Below are 27,301 nucleotides of genomic sequence, written 5' to 3' on the forward strand. Positions count from 1 at the left end.
GCATACTGAATGCTGACGAAGCAGTAATGATTCTGCCAATCCCCAAACGCTGTCCACAAAAACCACAGGTCATTGCTTAACCACCCGGGGTTCATGGCCCAGGCCAATCCATTGTGTAGTGATCACAGAGAAAGACATCAGAAGAGTGGCACTAACACACTCGTCTGAGGAGCCCTCTCCCTCTCCTGCATCGTCCCCGGGGGCTGGAAACGGCTCAAAGGGGAAGCTTCAGCAAGCCTCTGGCTCAGAAACACACCAGTGGCCCCCGCGCCGGCCTGGTTTTCGGCGCTGGACGGTCGCACCGGGGCTCCCAGGTCCGTGCTAGTCTAATCACTCCAGCAGAAACAATGTCTGGTAATGATGCCTAGGACCCGAGTGCGTCTAATGACAACTCATACATAATTCAGCACCTTTCACTTGGCTGCACGGTGATATCCTCATTAGTAGGGGACCCTCAGTGGCTGTCAGATGGTGGCCGCACAATCGCAGGCCCTCATTTTGTCTTTGAGAAGTGCAGCTGCTTCCATGACATCGCCAGCAAAGAGGGGCGAAGGAAAAAAAATGCAGTGCGGGTTTGTTTTATTTAGTGCAAAAAAACCTTCCAGTTTGTAAAAACAAGGCTGACACGGAACCTGACACCAGGCAGGGGAAAATAATTAGCTCTCATTTTCTCAGCCTCCTGTTTCCTTCTCCCTGCTGTGTTTTCTACCCACTAAACCACCACATGTCAGAAGAAATGGGAGGCAATTAGCGGGCTCGTTTCAGCCCTGCCGAACACACTGAAAGAGGACTATTTATGATGGGACAATGAACAGCTGAAAGATTAAATAACGTTTGCCTTTTAAAAAGAAAATGACTTCTGGCTAAATGGGCTATTTTTGATTAAATTCAAACAGCAAGTGAAGAGCCACCCTTTCTCCACAGTTTGAGACCCTAACAAAGGGCTGCAAGCAAGTTCGATGTGGATGTGCTACATGGCTGAGAATGAAATGTTTATTTGTCTGGTTTTATACATGTCTAGTGATGCCTTCAATGATCAGTTTAACAGCCGTCATCATGAATCCTCAGAACAAACAGCCTCAGCACAAGGAGGATGATTCAATCATGGCAAAAACATGATTCTGTGCAGGAGGTTACAATTATTACCAAACTTATTTAAGATGGCAACATTTTTTTGAACTCTGAATTTTAAACAGTCATGTTGGATTGTCCTATGTGTGTGTGTGTTTTTATTACAAACTTACAGATTTACCAGTTCCTGGTTTCCAGTGGTACCCAAACACCAGCTCCAGATTTACAGTTTTCACCCTCTCCACCTCCTTTTCCAGCTCATCCTGAGGATAAATGAGGCACATGTCCAATTAGATACAGAGAAATCACAAAGAAAAAAATCCTCATGAGGATAAAGAGGAAACTTACCTTCAACAGTGGAGGGAAGTGGACAAACCCAAGGTAGTCATGGGTAAGCTTTTCGATTTCAGCCTGCCAAAGAGAAAATGCAAGATTAACTGTCGTTACGAATATCAAAAGCACAGATCTTCACCTGTAAATGATGCAAGAATGAACAGCAACAGACACGTGTTAATCAATGGTTAACTCTGCCTTGCCTTGAGGTGCATGACATGGCCTTTGGACTTAACCCCCAGTTCCCGCATGTCGTTTTCTGTGAGCAGTAACAATCTCTTTCCGGTGATGTGATTTTCCTTAAACAAGTCAGCGTAGAGGTGCATGCCACATATACCTTCCCCTGTGAGAAACACGTACATACTCAGTTTTTTAACAGTTGATCAAAAATTATCAAAAGCGTGAGGCCTCTGAAATATGATTTAAAATTAAAGGGCAACAAATCAGAAACTGAGGAACAAACCTGCGCCAAACACTTGCTGCATCCAGAAATACTAAAGAGAGAAAAAGTGATAAATTAATTTAACAGTGATGGATTTTTACTGATATGAAAATTAAAACTATAGCAATAAGGTAAATATGAGGATACTCACCACATGCCCCTCTGTCCATGTATAGATGTCAAGAGTGGGCAGCAACTGCATAAAAACATAAAAATGGAAATATGAGTGTAGAATACGGATGGATACAGATAGTAAAAATAATGTGTGTATTTATGAGAGACATATCTCAAAGTTAAAATCCAAAGACTTAAATAAATGTTATTAAAATGGAAAATAGCCATGTTTTCCATATTTTGGAAGCCATTACTTTTCAGGTTATTGTGCTGCAGGATTGAGACGACTCGCCTCTAATGGTCTATATCAAACTGAAATGTCCATGTGACTGATCTAACGTGATCTATTTGAATGATAAATCATTTATTGCTCATTAAATGTAATCAGGCAGAAACTCGCCAGCCAAAATAAAGATTTCATCATTGTGCTCATGAGGCTGGTGTGTAATGACAGAAATAATGCAACGGAAAATTGGAGGAAAGATGACTAAATGAATGAGTAATCCCCATTCACTGTCTTCTTCCCACGACATCTGATAACAGCTCAGATTATGAACTGAGTGCTGGGCTCAATAGACAGTCGCTGCCATATATTTCAGTGCAGCCTGCCGCCTCATAAAGACGCTCAGCCCTGCAGCGTTTTTTCCGCCTCCTCCAGTGCTGCCGCTCGGAAGTAAACAGATTCAGAAACAGTCTGCCTCTGCCAAAGTCTCATTGGAGTGACTTGCAGCACTTCTCAAGCTGCAAACTGTATTACAAAAATGTGCTGCAGTGCTTCTTTCATTATGATCCCAGTGACAAAGACACAAACCTAGATGTCTCAAACATCAAAATGAGGCCACAGATGTTTGTGTTGGAGAATAAAAGACTGAGTTGAGTTTAGTTTACTGTATTCTATCTCCATGGAGCCTCAATGGATTATGGGAAACCAGACCACAAGTACAGAGAGTTACAAAGTTACAAGAACTTAACATCAGAGGACACAGCTCAACAAAAACAGCCGTTACGGGGCGCTGTTGATCTAGTGGTTTAGGCGCCCCATGTACAGGGGCTTCAGTCTTCATCGCAGCAGTCGCAGAAATGGTCCCAGCCTTAAACATCTTCCCTCACTCTTTACCCCCGACATTTCCTGTCTCTCTTCAGCTGTCCTAACCAATAGGATGCCCCAAAATATAACTCAAAAAAAAAAAAGTGTTACATTTTACAACCTTAACAAAAATGTCTCATTTTTCTCTATAGTAAGTCTTTCATCCCCCCAAGAAGTTTCACTAACACAATGCAATTCTGATCAACATTGTCCTTCCATCATCCTTTCATAAAAATAAATTCAATCTGACAGACTGATCAGCAGACAGTTGAAAGAAATAGATTTATTGACACAACAGGGAGGGATGCAGGCAAATAAGTCACATAAAGAAGCTGCTGGTGGGATCATTCTAATAAAAGCTTAATGAAATGCCTAACTAGTGTTTTTTCTTTGTTAATTGTTATGCTTATGTCGGTATAAGCAGGGATTGATGTCACAGGAGCACAGGCAGCCTTTGAATACATTTAAGAAATCCCCTGAACCATATGACTGAGGATGTCGGTCTAGTTGTGGAAGTGATGCTGGAGGAATATTAGCTCACAGCAGGGAGCTAACAAGCAACAACAGAGCAACACAGAGGATGACGTCCTCATGAGGCTGACTGATGGTAACAAGAGAGGGGGACATTTAATGGGCTCTGCTCAAGGAAGCATGTCCTTTCTTGAGATGAAGCATAATACCAAACTGAACACTGATGCTAATACCGTTTCTCTACTGTACAGTGCAAGTCTGGAGGCTATATTTAGTTTGACTGTTTGGTTTGATACTGCATGGATGATTCTATTAAAACAGAGACTTCCTAAGTAGTACAGTGACTTTTTTTTCAGACTGTCATTGTTTGAATTTGAATCATTCTGAATTTCTTGTAATCTTTTGGGCCTTGGAAAGAAGCCTGTCTTGAAAAGTAAAAAGTGAAATGAGAGAATAAAGCTGACAATCACACAGAAAAAGTCCCTCTCCTGCTGTTTTGAACTCGGGTCAGTAAGAGGAAAAAAACATGTACTTTCTCATCCTGGTAAGAGACTGCGTCTCAACAACTGCACTCCACCACATCCAGAACAAATTGGCCAATCTTAATGTCAGCAAAATGTCACTTCATCATAAAAGCCTGGCCTTCTCTAAGCAACTAGCTCACGTGGCTCTTTCCTCACAGCATGGCACTATACATCCAGTACATTAGGCATACAGTAAATGACATCCATAATAGGTCCTCCATAGGTGGAGGAGGGTTACAAATATAATCTATAAAATGTTTCTTTGAGCTATTTCTGAAGGCAAATCATGAATACAACTTGAACAAAGTCGAGGAAATGGTGTGCAAGTATGTGTTTTTTTCAGGGATAAAGTAAAATAATTGAATTAAAACATTTAATATGACTTAACAAGCAGTTCATTAGGATTAGGTGCTTCCACTGCACCATTAATGCATGATGTAAGATTACACTATTTGACAGCTGAAGTAAAGCAGAACATCGCAGAGCTTTATTCACTGTCTTCAGACCAAGCAAAGCATCCTTTCCCCAGAGTCATGTTGATTTTGTGTCCTTCTCTGACACAGCTCGACACTGTGGAGGAGTTCTGCCGGGCCTGCATGTTGACCTGCATGCCAGAGTGCAGTACAGGAAGGCCAAAGTCCAAGGAAAACACGTCATCAAAGCCCTTCATCACCATCGCCGACTGCAGATTCACCTCCTCATTACTGGAGGCTGTGATCTGACAGGACATCTGTGAACTGTTTGACTCCTCCGTCTTTGATTGATAAAACGACTTAGCACTTATCTTTTTAGCCACAGGTAAGAAGAGCTGAGAGGCAGAGACAGAGGGGGACACAAACATAGAAAAGAACAGAAAAAAAGAAGGAAAAGGAAGTAAGTAACTCAGTTTGAAACCACAACATGATCAGTGAGGAAACAGGATCATTTTAATCCTCAATTTAGGATTTGATTTAGGAAAGTAGTTTTTAAAGGGCCGTAAACAGAACAGAGTAATAAAGGAAGGGTAGGGCCGGACAGACTGAAAACACAGGAAATGATTTTAGTGCTCTTGATTCAAGGTTTGGTTTATTATTAAAAGTCAGACAATAGAACCTGTGTGCTGCTGAGTGGCAGTTCCCAAGATATCCATACTATAAACTACTGTGGCATTCAGTCACACAGGAATTGGTTCACACAAGCTCAAGTGAAAACAAGGGAAACCACAACACGATCTATTGTCTTTTGCACGCAAAAATATGATGCAAAATTGCTGCAGACCACAGGCTGGTTGCACAAAACTCAACATAAGCTCAAGTGAGGGATGCAGCTCCACTCTGTGCATCGTGATGCAAGTGTACTACTGTGGGAAACATGCACCGTGTAACACTGTCAATAACAATGCTGCTCATAATCATCTCCTAATGTGGATTTCCCCTTCACTTCTTCTTCACAATTCACCGTGTCCCCATTTGTACTTCACCCTAGAGGAAGATCAGGGGGAATCCTACGTAAAGGTGCACTCATAAACCTGAGGTGGAGGTGCTGCTGTAACCATTTGACAGTCAATGGGGACTGTTCCAGAGGTGAAGGTGGACCAAGGTGGAGAGTTGATAATAAGGAACTCACCGGGCTGTTGGACTGGTCGATGAGTTTGCGTTCCCACATCTTTAGACGCCGCTCTCGCTCCTTCAGCTCCTGCTCTTTGGTGCTCAGGTCTCTCTCCAGCTTCTTCAGCCTATCCAGCGTGGCCTCGATCTCGATCCTGATGAATACAGAAACAGAGCAATAAACTCGCAGCGTACAACAACACAGCAATGTAAGCAATCAGTCTAATATCATCACATTAGATACTAAAAAAAGTATCATGAGAATCTTTGTTACATGTATAGGGGACAAGGATGATGTAATATATTCTACATTTGAAGTAGAAGTAGTAGAAAACATGAAAAAACAGCTGTGTTATTCTTAATAAATTTTATCCTGTAGACCAGGGGTGTCAAACATGCGGCCCGTGGGCCAACATTGGCCCGCCAGAGGTTCCAAACCGGCCCGCGGAACGACTTTGTAGAGAGAAAAAATTACAGTGAATACATTAACTGCAATTTTTCAATAAAAGTAACTACTGTTTCAAATTTGTCCTCTGGTAGTTGCATAAAGTCAGTGCTGACGGAGCGCACCTGAACGATGCTTGTTTTTCTGGACTTTTTTTCTCAAAGTGAGAAAATAGATTACTTCCTGTTTGCATAATCCGGTTGAGATTCATAAAGACTTTTTAGAGCACTATAAGATGATCCACTAACTACTAACACTAGCACTACACCCCTGCATACAACACTGTTCCTGCTGGAGCTGAGGGGTCAATAATAATCAACTTTACCTTCTTCATCATTATAATCTATCTGTTCTTTTGCAGTAAACATTACACTCTGTGCCAGGTGATTAGGAAACCTGTGTGTTTGGTGTGTTCGCAGCAGGTTTCAGTGCTTAATGAATATCATATTTGGCTCTACTATGAGACTCATCATGGAGAAAAATACAACAGCTGTTTTTGTAGAAAGATAGTTCATTAAATATGAACACTTTCAGAATGTACATCTACTTTTTTGTGCTAAAACAAAGGGAAACATCAGAGTTGTCGTTATTTATAGGTTATTATGTTATGATTTTACTGGTCAGGCCCACTTCAGATCAACTTGGGCTGTATGTGGCCCCTGAACTGAACTGAGTTTGACGCCCCTGCTATAGACGGCAAATGTTTGGAGTCACAAATGCGTTGCATATGCAAATGTATGACCTGAGACAGCTGGGAACTGTCGTTTTTAGCAAAAATGTCCAAAGAAAAAAAGGATTATATTTGTCTGGGACCTCTTATTAGTTATGGCTGTGTATTAACACACTTTTGATGGCTCAGAGACTTTTGTAGCAGGATGCTGTATGAGTGGAACTCAGTAAACTACAAGCCTTGTGTGGCTCAATGCTGTCCTCAACACAGACAAATACAGCTTTTTATTTTTCCTGCTATATTCCTCTAAATATTTGAACGGCTAACAGGCATATTATATGCTATAAATGATTTAATATCATACAGTAAAAATATTCTGTACTAACCGACTTGTGTAAAATAACTGTTCCAAAGACACAATTCATTTTGACTACATGATACAATGAAATCAAAAGTAAATGTTTAGCATCTATAAAAGCGTTGTGATCTTCACTATCATTCACAATTAAGTGTTTGAATGATTTTCAGCAACACCGCAATTTCAGCTCTCTCTTTTCTTCAGTTTTTTCCTTTTTATGAAGATTTTTTAAGCACAAGATAGTAAATATCACCAGCCTTATGCTGGAAACAACCCAGTGAAAAGAATAGTGAAATGCCACCGATAGACTGCCAGGACAGGAAGCAGCGGCAAATACTAAAATTAATAAAGAAATCAAACTTTTTGTGTAAACAACCCAGTGTTGTTGTACAGTCAGAGGGTGATTAGCCTGCATCTGAGGCTCTGAATGCCAAGGACAGGACAATGTCTCATGTTCTTTTCACGCTGGGGACGTTTGTTTTGCTCAGCGGGTGGGGCTGCACAGTGTGTCGGGAAAACCCATGCTGAGCTTCAGCCAACAGAAACTCTCACACTCTTTGTTCACAAACACTCGTGGCACAAGCAGGAAAGACCATTCTGACTCCTCCTGGTCCTCAACTTACCCCACCCTGTAGCTCAAACTATTTTTAGTCATGCTCAACTTCCCAAATATTTTTTCTGTTTTCACTGCCTTCCAGGCAAACTTTCTGGCATTTGCTAGTATCTTTGTTTACAGCAGTTGTTCTTAGAAAGAGGGGCTTCTCCTCTCTTCTACAAATAGCTGCAAGACTAGCTGAGACATTTGTTCAGTTGAACATTTCTGACAGTTCACAAATGTGTTTACATTAACATTTCAAGAGTTATATCTATTAGTGTTGTAGTACTCGAGACCGGTATTTCAGGTCTCGTCTCGGAATCAAAAGCAATTTTACTCGGTCTTGTCTCGGTCTCGGACTGGGCAGAATCCATATTTTAAATCAAGACCAGTCGAGACCGCCACGGATGCACTCTGTGTCCCTGTCTCTCTGTGATAAGAGAAAAAATGAAACTTAAGGAGTCAAAAGAAAGGCAACAAAGACAAAACCAAACCTTGTTTGTTGCTGTCAATTCTATTCAAAGCAAATTTAAATCAAATAAACAGAAGTTTTTTATTTTGTTAACTCTCATGATGATTTTTCATTGATATATATGGTCTTGGTCTTGTCTTGGTCTTGCCCTGCCTTGGTCTTGCCCTTGGTTTTGGTCTCGCTGCACTCTGGTTTTGGACATGTCTTGGTCTCGGTTAATGTGGTCTTGACTACAACACTAATATCTATTATCTAGTTTACTAAACAAACTGATGACATTCCTATCAGTACAGTTAAAACCAGCTGCTGTTAGCATGCTAACACACTCAATTAGAATGTGCTTCACATTAGCTGGTAGCCACCAGCTTTGTAAGTGTGTTAGCATGCTGAAGTTAGCATTTCTGTCAAGGACCGTTGTGTCTTTGTGCAGGCCATATACTCAAAAAGACACACAGCATGACAGCTCCACAATAGTGAAATTAAAACATTTGCGGTGCCCGCTACTAATTGGCTGAAGTGTAGGTGATAGACCACACCTCTTCCTAGATTTAAACAGATGACTATAAAATCAAAATACGCGTCAGAGGAAGTTTTTGTGATGTTAAATTCATTTGATGAGTTTCTTTAATGCTGATTGTCGTGGAATTTTCATAGTCTTACATAAAGTCTTACATATATGTATGTAAGAATGTTTATCTCTTGTATTCTTTCAGTCTAAGTGTCAGGGGCAGAGTAACTTGTCCTATGTCAGCTGTGGCTACTGGGGGATAGACGAGACAGGGTCAGTGTAGTAATCAAGGTCTTTCTCCCTGCTCCTGTCTTTATCTGTGTGTTGTGACCGATTTACTGTCTCCAGACTAGGGCTCAGGTCTTCTTCCCAATTGCTTTGTTTCCTATTCCTATTTCCAAATATGGTTATCTAACTTTGGTGTCGTCTTTGGGGGAATAAAGGTACATGCCTTGGTATTTGTCTGACAGAACTGACTTGGCATTGCACTGCACTCCCCTGCCTGTGTACTGTTATGTTATTTCTCCTTGATCAAGTTCTACATAAACTATTTCAACGTGAGCCGTCAGAGTCTCCTGAGTCTTCTGTGTCCAGTGTCCAGTTTGTTGCTGAATTCCATCACACTGATGTATGTTGGTTAGTGTAAGGTGTAAATGCACAAGATGTCAGCAGCAACGGGGAAGATGTGCTTCAGCTTTACTTTTGTACAGTCCGTTTCCATATACAGTCATATACAGCCAGCTGGGAGCAAGCTTTGGTGAATGGAGTAAAAAGAAAAACCCAGAGGTGCAAAAAGCTGTTATGCAGTGCTGCAGAGAGGATGAGATGTTTTTTTGTTTTGTTTTGCATTGCTTGTTATTTCCATCTCTGCAGAAAAAGAGCCAAATTCAGCTTTTCTAAGAAGTGGCACATTGCTAAGGACAGGTTAGCAGGCTAAGGCATCCTCATTAAGTCAAACTGTACAAAACCCCCAAAGTAAAAAAGGGCTTTTGTCCTACAGTGTGCACACAGTATGGATGCTATCGCTCTTAAACTAGCTACAATATAACACAGACACAGAGCTGCAAGCCTCCACTTTCTTTTACCGCCAGTTTGACTCGTAGCAACCAACCACATGAGCTGCATGTGTCTTTCTGTGTCAAACATTTTCAGCCTCTGTTTTCCAGCAGTGAGATCAGCTCCAACCTGCTTCACCTGCAGATGGCTGCCTGGACATGATGCCACCAACACAACTTCTGAGGAAAAAACCTCAGAGCACAGACAAGCCCCGCGGAGAGGCAGACAGAGAATAAAGTAACAGCTGAGACTCAGGCTGTGCTGAACATCACCAAACCTCCAGCTGCTCATACAACCCAATTAAACACTTCTACTTGAAAAAGATGGTGATTATTTTTAGGGCCTTATGGGTAAAGAGAGGAAGTATATCCAGATGGATGATTCTTTGGAGGTTTTTATGCCTTTATGTAGCTATCAGTGTAATTATTAAAGATCTATATGCACAATCTCAAGTCTTTTTTGTGTTTCATGGCCCCCATCAGCTACATTTCCACATCATTCTTCCAAAACAGTTTCATTTCCTTAGGCAGAGGCAGTATATTGGTGAAAAAGACAGTAATAAATACGTTTACTGGGCTGATCTCATTACCTCCATTCAGCCTTGTTGTGAAGGAAAGAGTTGCACTGTTGAGGAAGTTGGCTGTCGTTAGACATGGACTCCAAAGTAGAGAGGATCTGCTTGAACATTGGCCTTTCCTAAAGCAACATGCAAACATTCGCTGTGTATGAGATTCAAAGGAAAGCATACATTTGTTGGTAATTTGCATACTGATGAATCGGAGAAGATCACTCACTTTTGGCTCTGTTGCCCAGCAGCTCCTCATGAGCTCTGCAAAGCTGGCAGGACAGCCGCTCGGGATAGTTAACCTCTGAAAGACAAACAGGAAGCCGCTGGTTCATAAACTGAAGTTAAGTGAAAAGCTGATGATTTAAAAAAGATAAGTTATACGTGTCTCCATTTTCTTGCTAAAGTAGAAGATCCACCCACACTTATACCCATGCTGTATATATGAAGCTACAGTAATAAATGGATTAGTTTAGCTTAGCATAAATACTGAAAAGGGGAGGAATTGATAGCCTGCCTCTTTCCCTCAGTCAACTCTGTTTGGGGGTTAATGAGGACACTCAAAGACTACAGTGCAACCAGCAAACTAATATTATAAACAACAACCACTTGTACAACCACATCTTGACAACCAGACAATGAGTGCTGATAGCATGTTTTCTGCTAGCAACAAACAGACCACCAGGTAAGTGCCCACTTGTTGGCGTCACGTCTCACTCATCAGAAACTCAGATTCTTCTTGTTGCTCTTGTCGTACTTCATTATCTTTGGTGGATGTAGGTTTGTGTGACGCCATTTCATTAAGTACAGGAGGCGATAAGCCCATATTTTGGCTCAATTATGAGATTTGAAACTCATGAGGATGTGTGTTTTCATCTAATTGCTCCCCAGGGGAACTCTTGACAAGTTACGGACTTCAGAGCAGTGAAGGGGGCTGATTATTTATAATAATCCCTCCTAATTTATATAAATAATAAGACCCAACACTATTGACTATGTACGTTAAGTTACATAAGTACACAGAGAGAGCGAGAGTAGATCAAACATAACTGGCCGCATATAAAATGTAAATGTTTGAAGTGTTTGCTGTATGTTTTTGTTGATTGCTCCTGTTCTTTCTTTTGTTTTAACTCTGTAAAGCACTTTGAATTGCTCTTTGTATGAATGGTGCTTTATAAATAAACTTGCCTTGCCGTGCCTCTGATTTTGTTGTTCTATTAACTTTGTAAACATCTTCGCCATCACTGTTCACCATTTCCAGTTTATACAAAGGGACAAGCTAACAAGCTGCTGGCTGTAGGTTCATGTTAACTGCACAAACAAGAGAGTAGTATCACCTCTCTCTCCCCAAAGACAGTAAACTGAAGTATTCCTCAGGTATAGAAATGTAGTCTTTTTTAAAAAAAAAAAGAAGCAATTTCATACCTGTGACCGAGGGATCATGCAAGAATTTGAGATTTTGATAGAAGACATAAAAACACTAGCATTAAATAAAAGGCATATATCACAATGCACTCTAAATATGCATGCAGTATAAAGGTCCATTAATCTGCAAAAGGATAATTCCCTCATTCCAAGAGCAAAAACTGCAAATGTACTTTCACACCAGAGTACCTCGCTTTTCTCCACCACCAGCCAGGCCACCTGTAACCCCTCCAGGCCTTTGAAGGGGATCTCCCGGGTGAGCATTTCCCAAAGCACCTGTCAAAGAAGTCAAGAGCCAAGGTCAGTAAACAAACATGGTCATATTACTGTTCAATTATACTCACACATGTATGATCAAGCTCTGTTTATGTACAAAATCATCTATGAATCTGATGCCTTCCCCAAATGCGTGAATACATAAACACTGCAGAGCAGGTGAGTATCCTCTATGTGTGTATGTAGCATGTATATTCACATACAAATCAACATTAGGAATATTTTTGCCTCTTTTTAGGTGGCTGAGAGCAAAATGTAAAGTAGACAAAAAAGCCTCATTTTAGATTTCCAACGACAATTAAAAGCTGCTATGATTTCTGAAGTACAATAACAGTACTACCTTGATAATTTCTACTCTTTTCAGACGCTATTCAGCAGAGTCAGAAAATAACTACCTGTATAGCCATCTTGGGAAATTAGATCATGAAAAGGCAGAGGAGAGCCATTTTTCTGACACCCAAAGGCTGTTTGTACCATGTGTACCATAGTTTTGCATTTCTGCTCTTACCAGCTGCCTCTCATTTCATGTATGTATTTTACTACAGGAATCAGCTCCTCAGAGAAGTGTCTGAGGAGGAAAACTGCACACTTCAAATGCAATTCATATCGCAGTACCTCCGACAGAAAAAGCACTCATTGCAATCACAAACATTGTCTGCTAACTTTTCAAATCTTTTATGTACAGTCAGAGAAAATGCATGTTATTTCATTGGAGCTTTAAATGAGTAATTGTCTCTTCTATGTTAGGAGTTGAAATTAAAGATATGGCTCCATTTATAAAATACCACCAAAGTCTTTCTACATCAAAACTTTGCAAAAGTTGCAAGAATAAGGAAGCAACAGGCAGTTTCTTAGAGGCTGTGCTTCTTCAAAGGTCAAACTCACAGCTGCTGTCCACTTAAGCAGAAAAAGGAATGCAGAAATGAAAATATCAGTGGTGCTGTTGACTGACAGCTGCTTTTCTAAGCAGGGTAGTTCCTTTCTTTACCAATGTATTTCATATATTCCTTCAATTTTACACAATGTTTAAAACATGTTGTCTGTCAAATCTTTTCTTTTAAAACATAAATGCATTCTGTCTCAGCGTTGTTGTCTATCACAGTGTCTGTGAACGTTTATGTGCTATAATGAGCACCATTTTTGGGATTTGATTTGACTTTTAGACCAAATCTTGAGAAGAAAAAGACAGAAGATAACACATTTAGAACAAAAATTGTTTGCTATTGTCTTAAGAATTTGACTTATGGCTACTCCAGTTTCAGCAAACAAGCTACAAGTAACTTTTTAATTTTAAAACAACCAAACATGTTCATCTGATGGGCAAAGAGCCTCTGAACCCGCTCCATGTACATATTACGGATGCCAAATTGGGAGAGAGGCTGTGTAAAACTATTTCTAACATTTTGAAACCACAATCAGACATTCACACCAGCTTCATGCATGAATTTGCAAACTGTTAAGAGGTGAAAAGACCGAACCTTTCTCTCTCATATCTCCTTTTCTTTCTTCACAAAAATGTTTCTGTCAATTTTAATTTAGACAACCAAGTGCAACACCATGAATGACTTCCAGGAGAGACTGGCAGACGTTCATGCTCTCTGACTGCAGGCCTGTCACCCTGTCTTTGAGTGTGGCTGCTGTGCGCCGAATTCTCCAGCAGCTGTAAACAAGTTATTCAACATATTTGTGGTACATGGTTATATTAGTGTTCACGATAACAAGTTTTTATACATGAGCCTTCTTTCCTCAATCATTGCTTCTACAATGAATGATGTTTTTACTGTATGATATTTTTAGACATGTATGGTTAATGTGTCAGTAAAGGAGAATCAATGTGTTATGTGAGCATGATCATGGTTCCTAATCATGTCTCTTGCTGAAATTGTGTGTCCTCTTCCTCTGAGCATGTAAGGCAGATTTCGTTTTGTTTTGTTTTATTTGTTTTGTTTTGCTGCTTTGCTTTCCTTTGCTTTTTTGCACTGTTTTCCTTTGCTTTTTTATTGTATAATTTATTTTCTTGTAAAGTGTCTTGAAGAAACTTTTAAAGCGCTTTTATAAACAAAATGTATTATTATTTTTATTTCTTATTTAATGTGACTACCAAAAGACTCCAGATACCTCAGGACCACTTAAAAAAATATGTAGCTTAATAAGTATTAATGCACTAATCCCATTCTTATCAACAATAAAAAAAGACAACTGCCCCAGATACTATGCGTTACTCAGATTATTGCTTTGTTTTTTACAATTATCTATACACTTTGAAATGTCAAAGCTGTATCATGTTTATGACACTGTGCCTTCCCTTCTTTCCCTTCTTGTCACTCACCACACCGAAGGAAAAAGTGTCACAGGTCTCAGACACAGGCAGGCTCTGGATCACCTCCGGTGCCATCCAGGGAAACGTGCCAACCAAAGACATGTGTGTTGTGTGGGTCAGAAACTTGGACGCCCCAAAATCACAGATCTAAAGCAATGAAAACCAAATCGAGGTTATTGGTGAAAGAAAGTCAAAATATTTACACCCAAATCTCAGTCAAACTTTGTGATAATTTAATATATATGACGCAGTATAACTTTATGAAGAAAGTGTTTAACCCATTTGGTGATGCTGGTGTTAGTTAATGCTACAAATGTTGGTATTTTGTTTGTAATTGTTATTTTTGGTACTGCAGTAGCTCACTATTCTTCTTTTGTAATTGATAAAGTTTATTTCCAAATCATCAGATACTAACAGAAGAAACTTCAAAATAAATATACTTGGATATATTTAATATTTTTTCATTTACTAACTCTCTTTTTAATAAAGGTGAAGTATTTAGTAAAATCTCCTGTTTAAATCTACTGTGAAGCCCATAGTAAAGCTGGTTTCTCATATGCCAAGTTAGTCACTGCCCTCTTGTGTCCATATACTGTAGTTAAATCATATGCCTCTGTTACAAACATTTCTAAAACTGAAAACACAAGTGGATATTTTCAGATGACCGTTCAGTGGCACCTCAATCAGATAATGCTTGCTATGCAGTTAAAATATAATAAACCTGTACATGGTTATAGTGAAGTCTTACCTTGAGAGCCTTGTCTGATGCCAAAACAACTGAAAAAGAAAGAGATTTATTTTTGTCACATTTATGTACAAACATGTCCATATGTTTTATGTGAAAAATGTATGCTAGAAATATAATCAATTACCATTTCTGGACTTTAAGTCTCTGTGGATCACCTTCACAGGGGCTTCTGAATGTAAATAGTGCATTCCTAAAGTTAGAGAAAGAAGAGAAGAATTTTAGAGAAGGATCACTGGAAAACTTTGTGTTCAACCAATAGCTGCTTTAATTTCCAAGAGAAAAATGAAACATCTTCCTGATAGTACTCATAAGGGACCAAACTCTGTTAAAGTAGCAATGAACTGAAGAGACCTTGAGCTGCTTTGAGCAAAAACAACTATAATATTTACTAATGAGCAACTTCCACATCAATACTCCTCAACTCTTGTTTATTTAAATATGATGTAAAATAACACATAGTCTGTCTGTATGCACTAAAGCACACAAAACATGACAATCAGCCTCAACATCAGTAATGATTGTGGCAAATGAGGACAGCAACACTTCAGTATGGATTTGTTTTAGACGTACCAGCACAGTGCTGTTGTTTAATCATCTGTTTTAGGCCTTTAGTATCACATAATATAATGTGATGAGATTTTTTTTAAGAAACCTGCTGTCATAGGATTTGTATAAAGATGTGAGCTCTGATATCATTAACGTGAATACAGGTGTTCCTCAGGGATCGATCTTAGGTCCTCTACTTTACAACAGTTTACATTGATAATGTAGGGTTGCATTATTTTATGATATAATTCATTCCAAATAACACAACAGAACAAACACATATAGAGAACTTGACATTATGCTTGGTCACATGCAGTTCCGTTATAACGGCAACCAAACGTCTCTCGTTAACGTGACAGCTTAAAGCTAAAAGTGTATTTTCTAAATTAGAAACGGATATTTCTACAAACAAATGCTCTGGGCCTCACTTTTTTGACTACTGATATTAGGAATAGAGGTTATATGTACATTTAATGGTTCAATCCCATATTTTTTTTATCCAGTAGGAAAAAAAGACAATCTACCATCATCGATAGCTTTGATAGGAAAAATGCAGATACAGTATAAGTTCCCACATCTGTAATTCAGTCTTTTAAATATTTGCAAATGTTGTTGTAATATTTAAAGCTCCTGTGAGGATCTTTTGGTTGTGTTGATTTTAGGGCCTCCTATGGACAAAGTGGTTTTTACTTATATTTTCCTGAACATGCATAATTCAAGTTTCTCTCACTGAAAAAAAACAAAAAAACATTCACTGTCACCTAATAGTCAAATTTATGACTCATCGAGGATCTTTGCCATGGAACGTGTGAAAAATGTTTGTATCAGTTACGTGCAATTCATCCCTTAATCTAACACCCAACCCCTGCCAGTGGTTTCAGACATTTAAAATAACTGATAAAGAAAAAGTGTTTCTTCCTGTTGATGGTCTTGTTTGCTAAGGAGGTCATAAAGCAGCAACAGTATTAATGCCTGCCAGCCTGTTTCATAAGTCATGTCCACAGTGTGTATGCATTTTAGTGTCATATAATGTCATATAACTCTCTCAACAGGGCAGAAAAAAGCTGCCACTCAGAGATAAAGACAATGGTCTTCAATCAGTTTGTTAATGCTAATATACAATTAATAAAAGTGAGCAACCAGTGAGCTTCAAATACCAAAGTAGTCATGGAAAAAAAAAGTCACATTTACCTCTGGCAATCTCTGCAGCCCATGTCATGATTTGCCCCATGTCCATTCTCTCACTCTCGTCGCTGGACAGGTAATCATACAGCGATCCACCGCTCGCATATTCTGTGGAGAAAATGTGATTAGATCTGACTTTGTTTTATCGTGAGTGACTGACAGATTGTGACAGTAAAATCTCTTACAGTGACAAAACCATTCTCCTGAGATATTACATTACACGTTTGAGCGCAGTATGTGAGAGCATTATGTGAAAACAATTGAGAGTTGAGATTCTGCCAGACGTGTCCTGGCAGGTAGCTGATGGTGTCTTGTTTACAGATTGCTCCTGTCACTGTTGCTGTGGATGAGCTCAATTTATCACAGTGTAACTGAACGCTATGGGGAGCCCTCAGCATCCAACATGTTATCAAATCTGTCTGAACCAACAAGAAAGGAAATGTCTTTAGGTTCTGTTTTCAATAGCGTATAACCCTTTAACTTTTTACCTATTTATGGGCCTGAAAAACGATTTCTTCTTTTGTATTCAACTTCAAAAGATCTCCAAGACATAGAAATAAAGATCTCCCAGAGATGTAAGGTACCTAAGTGCAGCAAATCAACACTCTTGCTATCTTTGGATACAGACTGTCTTGTGGTGTAAGCATAAGAAGCTTGAACATGCAGGAAACAGAAGCCAAAACAGCAGGAAGCCTCTGTTTGTGCATAATAACCTAATCATGTTCCAACACACTTATGTAAACATACACAGGCGCCAACACAAAAGACTAATTAACAATCATAAAATACACAAACTTATGAAGTCTTAATTACTATCATCTGAATTTAGCATGGCGTATCTCCAGTTTAAAGTAGAAAAAGACACTAAAAAGAAGTCATACAAACTCATATCTTAAATATTATCATTCACTTCTGCAGGTAATAACCTGTCTGCTCCTGAACTTTGATACGTTTAACTACATTCCAGAGATCATTTGTGAATGTGGAGCAGAAATATTTCTAACTAGTACAAGTAATTATGCATACACAAAATCAAAAAAAGCTTTCTGCAATATCGTGGATATAAGGAAATGACCCTGCCTGATGTCAACAGACAAAAGACATTTATAACTGAGCTGATGAATGTGGACACTGCAAGGTCAGGATGGCCATAAAATTTTGTCCTGTAACTGGCTTTAATTAGATTCTGCTTTGATAAATAGAGACACCAACAAGCTCCTTGACAACAAAACCGTTCCTGTTCATAGCAGCAAATACTACAGAGGCTGCTAAGCTAGTTGTCCTTAGTTGTCTTGTGTTGCAACAAGTTCCCTCTCCTGCTCTGACTCATCTCTGCAAGCTGTGCTTTAAAACTGCAGATTTCGGGAAACAAGGGTTTCACTGTTCTGTTCAGGTTGTGATTTCTAGTTATTTGCAGACAGTTGTCTCAAAAGAAAAGTTCTTTCTTTAAGTGGAAATGTATGAGGTACTTGTTGATAGTAATGTATCACCGCCTGGAGATCAGCTCGGCCACTGTTGTTGAGGAACTGTACAGTGAACCAGCACAGAAGCCACTACGGTCAATGGAGTTCATTTTACCACATAATTTAGCACATTTTGGAAAAGTCTGACTCAAACACCAACATTAATGTAACTGTACACTATTTTTAGTATATGTATATTAATACATTTTTAGCACTTCACTTTGATGTCAGCAGGGCACTTTGATTTTGCACTATTTGGATGCAGCACATTCGTGTTCCTCCACCAGCAGCATGTGGATCAGCTGTTGACTTTTGCCTAATACACTGACAGTAATGTTGTAAAATACACTCACCATTGAAAAGTACCTTAACTACTAGGGGTGAGTATTGTCAAGCACCTCACAATACAATACGCATCATGATACTTGGGTTACGATACGATAGTATCAGGATATATCACGATATTACAATATTGTGATATATTTTGATATTCTACACAGTAAACTAAGAAAAACTTAAGGATGGTGTATATGTAAATCACACAATATTACTCAAATTTAAAAGGACAAATGAAGTCAGAACTATTTGATTGAAAACAACTTTTCCACTTTATTGTTTTTGAAATACTGAAGTTGTATTTTAGTTCCAACTCGGCTAAAATGTGAATTTTTATTATAACAAAAATATTGATATTAAGAGTTGAAATATCGATATCATATTGGAGGTCAAAGTATCGAGATATATTGCTGTATCGATATTTTTTCACACCTCTATTAACTACACTATACCTTTAATATAGGACCCATTGTACATCAATACCTTGCGCTCACAAAAATGTCAATCTTCTTACTGGTGAAAAAAGTTTTATTGTGTTGGCTGGAGAACTTCCAGAGTCATAAAAACCTCTGACTCGGTCGTCTGTATTGAGTCACAGGTGAACTGGCAGCAGGTATATTTCCGGGCAAGTCAAGCTGACTGAGGTTATGGTCTGAGATGATCGCCTGTAAAGTCATGCTAACATTAGATGTGCCTCTCACTGAGAACATTCAGCTTTGTCTTGGAGAAAAAATCTTGCTTTCATTGAGAGCAGACTTCCCAGAGAGGTTTTATATCCTTTGTTCAGCCTCTGTCCTGCAGCCTACAAAGTTTAAATATATGTTTCAAATGCTTTCACACTTTTCTCTTTTTTGGTCTTGAGCTGTGAGTATTTCAATTTTCGGGATAATGTAACATCATTTTGATTACTTACAAACACAATCCTGGTGTGTGTGTGTCACTTGTCATGAACACTCTCCTTTTGTTCATCCTAATTAATACCAACCCTAGAGACACTGCAGCAGAGAGACATTGATTTTCAATAATGATACACACAAACAGATACTTGTTAAACACATAAATAGCCGATCACTTTTGAATTAAAATCTGCAAACTGCACATCACAATTCATTCCATGTTGTATCCGATACAATACAACCTTTTAATGATGCTTATTACTTTTCTTTTGTCATGACGATCTTACGATCCTCGTGACTTGCTGTCTTGTTTGTTTGTGATTAATTAAATCGTTGCAGTTTATCAAACTTACCTGGACAATCAAGATAAACCTGCCTCAGCTTGGCATGTTTGTTATTTTCAGTTACGGCAGGTTTATAATTTGAGCAATTACAATTCAGAAACACTTTCTAACAACGCTCTTCAATCCCAGTATCAAACTGTCAGAACGTGTCAGTGACACATGAAAAGGAAAAGGGATGATATAGAGGGGCGAGGCAGCAGCAAACAACCGAACCATCAGACTGTTGGAGGTTATTTAGTTTACCTAAATCCAAATCATCAACAAATCATCTCAATGTATGTAATGTAAGTATGAAACTCACTCCTAAATGATACTAAAGAACAGTACTAACTACACTTTTTTTTAAAAATCACTTAAAAAAACTAACTTTGGTAAATAATATTAACTTTTATTAATACAATAACAGATACCATATTGTGTATTTAAGCTGCGGTTGGGTATTGTCTGATCTCTGAGAGTGTTTTTGACTGAGAAGACAAGAAATGAGAAAAAAGAACAACATGCAGGGAGTTCCCAAACACAGACCAACTTCAGGACTTCTGCAGACCTTTGGAATACAGCACAATCCATATAGGCTCAAAAGTCCATATGAAACAACCTGCTAACTACTCATATATGTACACTGAAGTGTTTGTACTGGACCACTGATTCACGGCTGCTTTGTCCACTTTCAGTTGCTGTGTAAATAAAAAAAGCCTGTTTCTTGTTGCCTTTCTAAACAGAGGGAGTTGTATGTACAGTTGTGCTCATAAGTTTACATACTTATGGCAGAATTTGTGATTTTTTTTGGCCATTTTTTAGAGAATATGAATGATAAGAGAAAAACTTTGTTTTCACTCATGGTTAGTGGTTGGGTGAAGCCATTTATTGTCAAACAGCTGTCTTTTTATACCATAATGACAACAGAAACTACCAAAGTAATCATACATTCTGCCGGGGTATGTAAACTTATGAGCACAACTGTATTTTTCCCAACAACAATTTAATTGATTATAATTAATTGTTTAGTATATAATTAACTGATTCAAACAAAACTGTCAATTTTTTTCTGTTTCCAGCGGCTCATATTGGAGGATTTTTGGTTTAAATTATTTTATATCGTACATTTTTTGGTTTTGCGACTGTTTATAACTAGAGAAGTAAACTGAAGCCGCATCCTTTAGGGCTCAGGGATATTCTCATAGCCATTAATTTAAATATGATTAGTATCAACAGTACAGCATTAAGTATGTGACTTTAAAAAAACTGAAAATCATTACATTTGTATCAGAGTTAGATACAATTATTAGATGGAAAAATCATTAAATTCTAATTACGAGTGAAGGCCAACAAAAAAATGTATGGATTTAATTTGAATTTGGAGGTAATAATTACAGAATATAGGAGCGGCTATGCTGTCAAAAACATACCATAATATCATATAAATCAAACACAAACATCTCCACAGGGCCTCTACACTCATGCCCTGGGAAAGTTTGTGCAGGCACAGAGAGCCCCAGCTTTATTCTTCTCAATCACTAACATAGACACAAATAAAGGGGCACACAGCTACTGTATGAATGCGAGCGCTTCCTGAACTATCTGGCGTTCAATGATGCATCCATAGAAACCTCTGCACCATACAGTGTGGGTTAAACTGTAAGTGTTGCAAACATGGCTCATGGTAGTTGCAGCGATTTTCTGTCATTGTGCAGCCTGGTAGGTATCATTGAGACAGGCTGTTTTCAAAATGACCTGCTATATACCTACTAATGTAGTAGGCAGTTGATACTGCCTACTACATTAGATGCAGAATGTAAACAACGGCCAAGCTGATAGAGAAACTGCTTTTTTAGCATTCACTAATGATTTAAAAAGTTAGGAAGTGGTTTATATGGAATTTAATAATTTTCACAGCACATAAAACTGAGTTCCCCTGTCAAAAAAGAAGAGAAAAGAAAAAGCGGAACGAGCGCTGTGCATTGTGGGAAACAGTACGCGAGGCAGACTGGTCCGATGCATACTGTGAACTTTTCCTGAATCAGTAGACATCCGGGGAGTTTTGGCATACTGCAGATTTTGTTCTTGTTCACATACTACTTACTACATACTGAATTTTGGCCAAATCAGTACGTACTGCTAGTATAGTAGGCGGTTTTGAAAACTGCCATACTGTAAATGTCGAGGCTGGTGAATGTAAAGTCTTACCAGTGACAATTCCATAGTTGGGAGCCTCAACGATGGCGCCATAGAACTGGATGATGTTACGGTGGCTGAGGACACTGAGGATTTCAGCCTAAGAAATAAATACACAAAGGGAGGAACATAAACACACATGTTAATGATACTAGAGGACGCCAAACAAGTATAAATCACTATAACAGAGTATAAACAAAGAATATCTAGAAGTGTACAGAAATACTAGAAGGTGTCAGTCTACAAAGCTTCAGCAATTTGCCAATGTTAGCATGCAACATGCAGACAATCACAGTTCTAACATGCTAACGCTGAGGAGGTTTATCCTTTTCAAGGTTTAAGTTTTCTATTTCAGCATTTGGTTATCAGCAACAAACAAAGCACAACAGGGACTAACAAGAATAATGTGTGTTTTGCAAATATTTGGTCATACGCCAAAGTTTTGACACTAGTAGTAGAGCTAGATGAAAGCTGAAGGATATCAATCATGAGTGAGGCATGAATATCTATACCAAATTTCAAGTAAATCAACCCAGAAGTGGTTGAGACTATTTACCAAAAACATCATCCAAATAAGGCAGCTGGAGGTAGAGTCTGAGGATCACCAAAGTCAGCAGAATTAATCCTCTGGGGACTATTAATGACTAACAGAGTATTGTGCACAACTACCAGGTAGATGCTGGCATAGTTAAAAGGATAGGTGAAAACTTTAACCTGTTAGTGGCACCAGCAGAAAAGCCATTAACATGGAGGATAGTAGGGGAGAACGGGGTTGGTTGTCACACTTTTTACTGTTTTGATGATTGCTCATCATCAAAACATCTCTCAATAGTCCTTCCTACATTAAATTGAAGCTTAAGGTGTTGGCTTGAAATGTGTATCCCTCTCATTTTCCAACTCATTGTAACAAAGAGGCAATTAACTATCAAAGACACTCTGACACATTGTGACAACCAACCCCATCACGGGGTTGGTTGTCACACACTATGGGGTTGGTTGTCACACACTATGGGGTTGGTTGTCACACTATGGGGTTGGTTGTCACAATGGTATTTCAATGGGAAAAATATTTTAAAAAAGGCAAGAAGGCAGAACTAAATTTGAAAGTTTAATTGCACTGACAAGTGATAGGTCGACATAACTTAATGCATTTTAACATAAAATGAGCAAGGAACATGAACAGGAAACACATCTTTAGGCCGGCCTATATAACAACATAAAGAACAAAACAAATAGGCCGAACAATAACGGCCAACTCAACTGGTTGTTACATGTGACAACCAACCCCAAAGAGAATGTGACGACCAACCCCAACTGGATTTTTTTGCTAGCATCAAGGCTAACAACCATCTAACAAGTAGTTAGCTAGCTAATAAAAATCTAAACTATAGCTTTCCCCTCACACTTTGTAAGGGTAACACTTGTTTTGTTATAAACCCATCGTTTAAAAGCCGAGAAGAAAATACTGAGGAGCTGAATATTTACAATTTGACATGAAAAACACAAAAAGTCCTCTCACCTCAAGTTCAGCTGTCTTACTCCAGAGAAGCCTATGTAGGTGAGCTCTGATCCTAATTCTGGAAATGTCCATAACCCAATTTGAGAGACAGTGCCCCCTGGTGGCGAGATATAACGAGTGTGCCAACCAACCCGTGTGACAACCAACCCCGTTCTCCCGTATACATCCTCGGGGAACCATGAATATAGTTTCAAAACAGTCTATTCAAATGTTGTTGAGATATTTCATCAACTAACTTCGATACCAATGTCATTGTGGTGTCAAGAGATCACATAGGTGAATATGATATATCCTCTCAGGATCATGAATGGGTGTATATAATCTGATGGCACTCAAAAAAAGTTGGTGAGATATTTCAGTCTGGACAAAAGTTTTCTAAAAGACAAACAAGAACTGCCATCCATTCAGTCGTGACATTAGCATGGCTTAAAATAAATTAGTAAAAGTATATGCAGACAAGAGACACGGACAGATTATTATAAAATAAAGGCCCAGACGGATCGTTGAGTGAGACTATTCCTCGATTGGAGAGAAACCTGACAAAACCAATTCATTTAATTGTAGCCAAACACTGTAATTAAACGAACAATTGGTTCAATGTGAAAGGATTACTAGTTTCAGTGAACAATCATCTCTCCAACACTTGAGTGAATTTGAATGGATATCTGAGATCTGAATTTCATAAAAGAAATGCTGAATACTTTTCTGAACATCTTATCACAAGCCAGCAAATGTTACACAGTTTCACTGAAAAGATTTCAAAGATAATTCTTTTTTTTTGTTTTAAAGACAATGAGCCCGAGCCTTCAAAGGGGTTTCAAGAACAGGCCCTGCTGTAATTGGGCCAAATATATTCTTTCATTCTGCAATATTGTTTCTTTTGCAGCACATTTCTAAGAGTGGGGGAGTATAATGACCATGAGTGATGGGTACAGAAGTCACCACATCCAGCTAAATGGGGTAGCAATTAAAATGATTACTACACTGACAATTAAAAAGTATATGAAAAGCCCGGGCAATTATGACTCCTACCTCGTTTTCAATCTTGAGCAGTTTTTTCACTGCCACCTCTTTGTCCTGAGAGATCCACCTGGCTCTGTAGACGCTTCCGAAGCTGCCGCCGCCACAGTTCTCATAGAAGTGGATGTCATCGAACTTGATTTGCACGAAGGAGGCGCTTGGAGACGACATCTCATAATGACACTCAGCACCAACTTGGCTTCTGGAGGGGAGGGATCACAGGGAAGGAAGGAAGTCTGGTTCACTCAACAAAGTCTTTAAAAAGCAAAACAAACTTGCTCCTGCTGTGCTTGACTCTGAAATGAACCATTTGAGAGAGTCGTGAGCCTCCAACATGACCCAGAAAGGCTAATTCTGTATGTACTGTCAGTGTAATAACCCTCTTTTTAGCTCTGGGGTTCACTCTGGGATCATCCCCTGTCTCTTCCTCTGAACACACACACTCCTCATCATCAGTGCCAGTTAGCAATGAGCTCAGGATCCAGACCGTGCTTGTATAAGGACGATGGCATGCCTGGTATGCTGTGATCATGCAGCCAAAGTCCCAGGCTATTCCAGCACGGTCTACTGTGTTCAGGACAAGTAAGGCCACAAGCAGGGAGCGCAGATAAAAAAAAACAAAATCCCTGCATAAACATTAATATTTTCTTCATCATCTTAAAAAAATGAGCGCCCGCTGCCTGTGATAGGGTTAGATGTGCAGAATGTGTGCAGGCCAGGGTTAGAGGCAAAATGCTTCCAAGCTAGAGTGCACACAGATTGATGATCACATCCTTTTGTTTGTCTGTAAAAGCATAAAAGCATCTTGTAAAGAAATAATTCCCTCATTACAGGAAATTGTTGCTCTGTTATTGTTCATAGGTTTCCATTTATAACCGAGCAATTACTGCTTTTAAAAGGCTGTTACCTGGGTCCCTCATTGGGATTGCTATCCCCTCCTAGTGGGGGATGCTTCCATTGTCACAAAGGGGTGCCATTGCTTTCTGCATATTTACTTGTATTCATGCTATACATAGCCTCATAGCAATCTGCTCAGTGGACCAGCCCACAGTATTGTCCATCCACTCCAGAGGCCAGGGTTACTGGGATATGGTAGCACTTGTGCACTCCCTCCTGCCAGTTCTCACTCAATGGCAAACCCTGCTGTCACTGCTGCAACAATTACAGGTTGATAGCCATATGTCAAACCACAGGTAGTCAAGTCACTGGAGTTATATGGAAAATACAAATAAAACCACACAGGGATGGCAGAGAGAGTTAGGTTAATTTCACATCCTGGCACTAGCAGGATAACATTTAATTACCCATATAAGTCAATGTTATCATTTTACATAGTAATCAATGGAGTTACAGTACATAGTGCAGCAGATATGGATTATGCCATATAAGATAATAAGATAAGATATACTTTATTGGTACCCCATTGTAGAGGTGTGAAAAAATATTGATACAGCAATATATCGCGATACTTTGACCTCCAATATGATATTGATATTTCTACTCTTAATATCGATATTTTTGTAATAATAAAAATTCATATTTTAGCCGAGTTGGACCTAAAATACGACTTCAGTATTTCAAAAACAATAAAGTGGAAAAGTTGTTTTCAATCAAATAGTTTTGACTTAATTTTTCCTTTCAATTGTGAGTAATATTTTGTGATTTACATATACACCATCTCTATTTTTTCTTAGTTTACTGTGTAGAATATCACAATATATCACAATATTGTGATATCATGATATATCGTGATACTATCGTATCGTGACCCAAGTATCGTGATGCCTATTGTATCGTGAGGATCTTGCCAATACTAACCCCTGCCCCATTGGGGGATATTCTTTTGTTACAGCTGCTTACAACACGGGACAGGGGAATACAACAATGTACTAACATAGTTAAAAAATATAATAACAATAATAATAGCAATGACAAAGGTAAGATAGAATAGAATAAAATAAAATAAAATAGAATAAAATAAAATAGAATAAAATAAAATAAATTAAAAATAAAATAAAATTACTATAAATATTTAAAAAATACTATAGAAGTAATTTGCAGATCAAGTTTCTACAGAGACGTGCTGTGTTACTAAATGAAGTGCATTAAAGTAAAGACAATAAATACAGTAAAAATACTATTAGTACTGTGTCTACAAAGGCCCTTAACTTAGCTAAAGCACTGTATGTCGGATGTGGTGGTCTTAAACCAGCAGTAAACATTAAAGTGTTTAAAGAATCACAGAGTTAGTACTCACTTGTATTGTCGCTTTATTAGTCCTACCAACCTCCAATGGGAAGTAAGGATAGTCACACATGTCAGAAAACAACCATGTGAAAACTCTGTCTAAACGTTTTACTATCTTCCAGGCGTGACTAACATACATACCGACATAAGGTGGGAGGTTTCCGGCTTCAAGGCAACTCGTCGTCGGTGCAGGACGTCAAACTGGATAAACTGAATAAACTTTCAGAAGTAAGAAAAACAGAGAAATGCAGAGTTCCGGGAGATCTCATGTGACGTTTTCGTATTTCTCCACTCTCACTCCGAGGTGGTTTTACTGGTTGCACAACTTCTTCGAGCAGCAGCAGCAGCAGACAACATCAGGCTGTTACTGGACTCGCTCCAGGCATCATTCCGATGACAACAGCTCCCCCTGCTGGACACACGCGGGACAGGCTCCATGGATCCTCCAATAGTTGGTTTATGTTCTGGGACAGTGGGGATCAACGTGAAGTCCGCGGACCAGTC

General features: G+C 38.9%; 1 protein-coding gene across 2 annotated transcripts in view; it reads right to left on the reverse strand.

Annotated features, from left to right (window-relative positions):
* Positions 1-27,204, reverse strand: part of zak (sterile alpha motif and leucine zipper containing kinase AZK) — a 29,575-nt gene extending 2,371 nt beyond the window's left edge. The window contains exons 1-17 of one of the 2 annotated variants that reach the window (XM_034693654.1): positions 26,939-27,204; positions 26,808-26,837; positions 24,563-24,752; positions 22,024-22,111; positions 16,804-16,905; positions 15,191-15,256; positions 15,067-15,095; positions 14,328-14,465; positions 11,912-11,998; positions 10,527-10,601; positions 10,322-10,428; positions 5,648-5,783; positions 1,998-2,042; positions 1,868-1,898; positions 1,608-1,747; positions 1,420-1,482; positions 1,245-1,334 (exon numbers count right to left, since the gene is read on the reverse strand). In XM_034693654.1, coding sequence (XP_034549545.1) covers positions 1,245-1,334; positions 1,420-1,482; positions 1,608-1,747; positions 1,868-1,898; positions 1,998-2,042; positions 5,648-5,783; positions 10,322-10,428; positions 10,527-10,601; positions 11,912-11,998; positions 14,328-14,465; positions 15,067-15,095; positions 15,191-15,256; positions 16,804-16,905; positions 22,024-22,111; positions 24,563-24,721 — 1,356 coding nt within the window. In that variant the 5' untranslated portion in view covers positions 24,722-24,752; positions 26,808-26,837; positions 26,939-27,204. The remainder of the gene's footprint in view (positions 1-1,244; positions 1,335-1,419; positions 1,483-1,607; positions 1,748-1,867; positions 1,899-1,997; positions 2,043-5,647; positions 5,784-10,321; positions 10,429-10,526; positions 10,602-11,911; positions 11,999-14,327; positions 14,466-15,066; positions 15,096-15,190; positions 15,257-16,803; positions 16,906-22,023; positions 22,112-24,562; positions 24,753-26,807; positions 26,838-26,938) is intronic. The other variant, XM_034693653.1, reaches the window with a different exon arrangement.
* Between the last annotated feature and the right edge of the window lie 97 nt (positions 27,205-27,301).

This window comes from Notolabrus celidotus, chromosome 10 (genome assembly GCF_009762535.1).
Source record: "Notolabrus celidotus isolate fNotCel1 chromosome 10, fNotCel1.pri, whole genome shotgun sequence".
Classification (NCBI taxonomy): domain Eukaryota; kingdom Metazoa; phylum Chordata; class Actinopteri; order Labriformes; family Labridae; genus Notolabrus; species Notolabrus celidotus.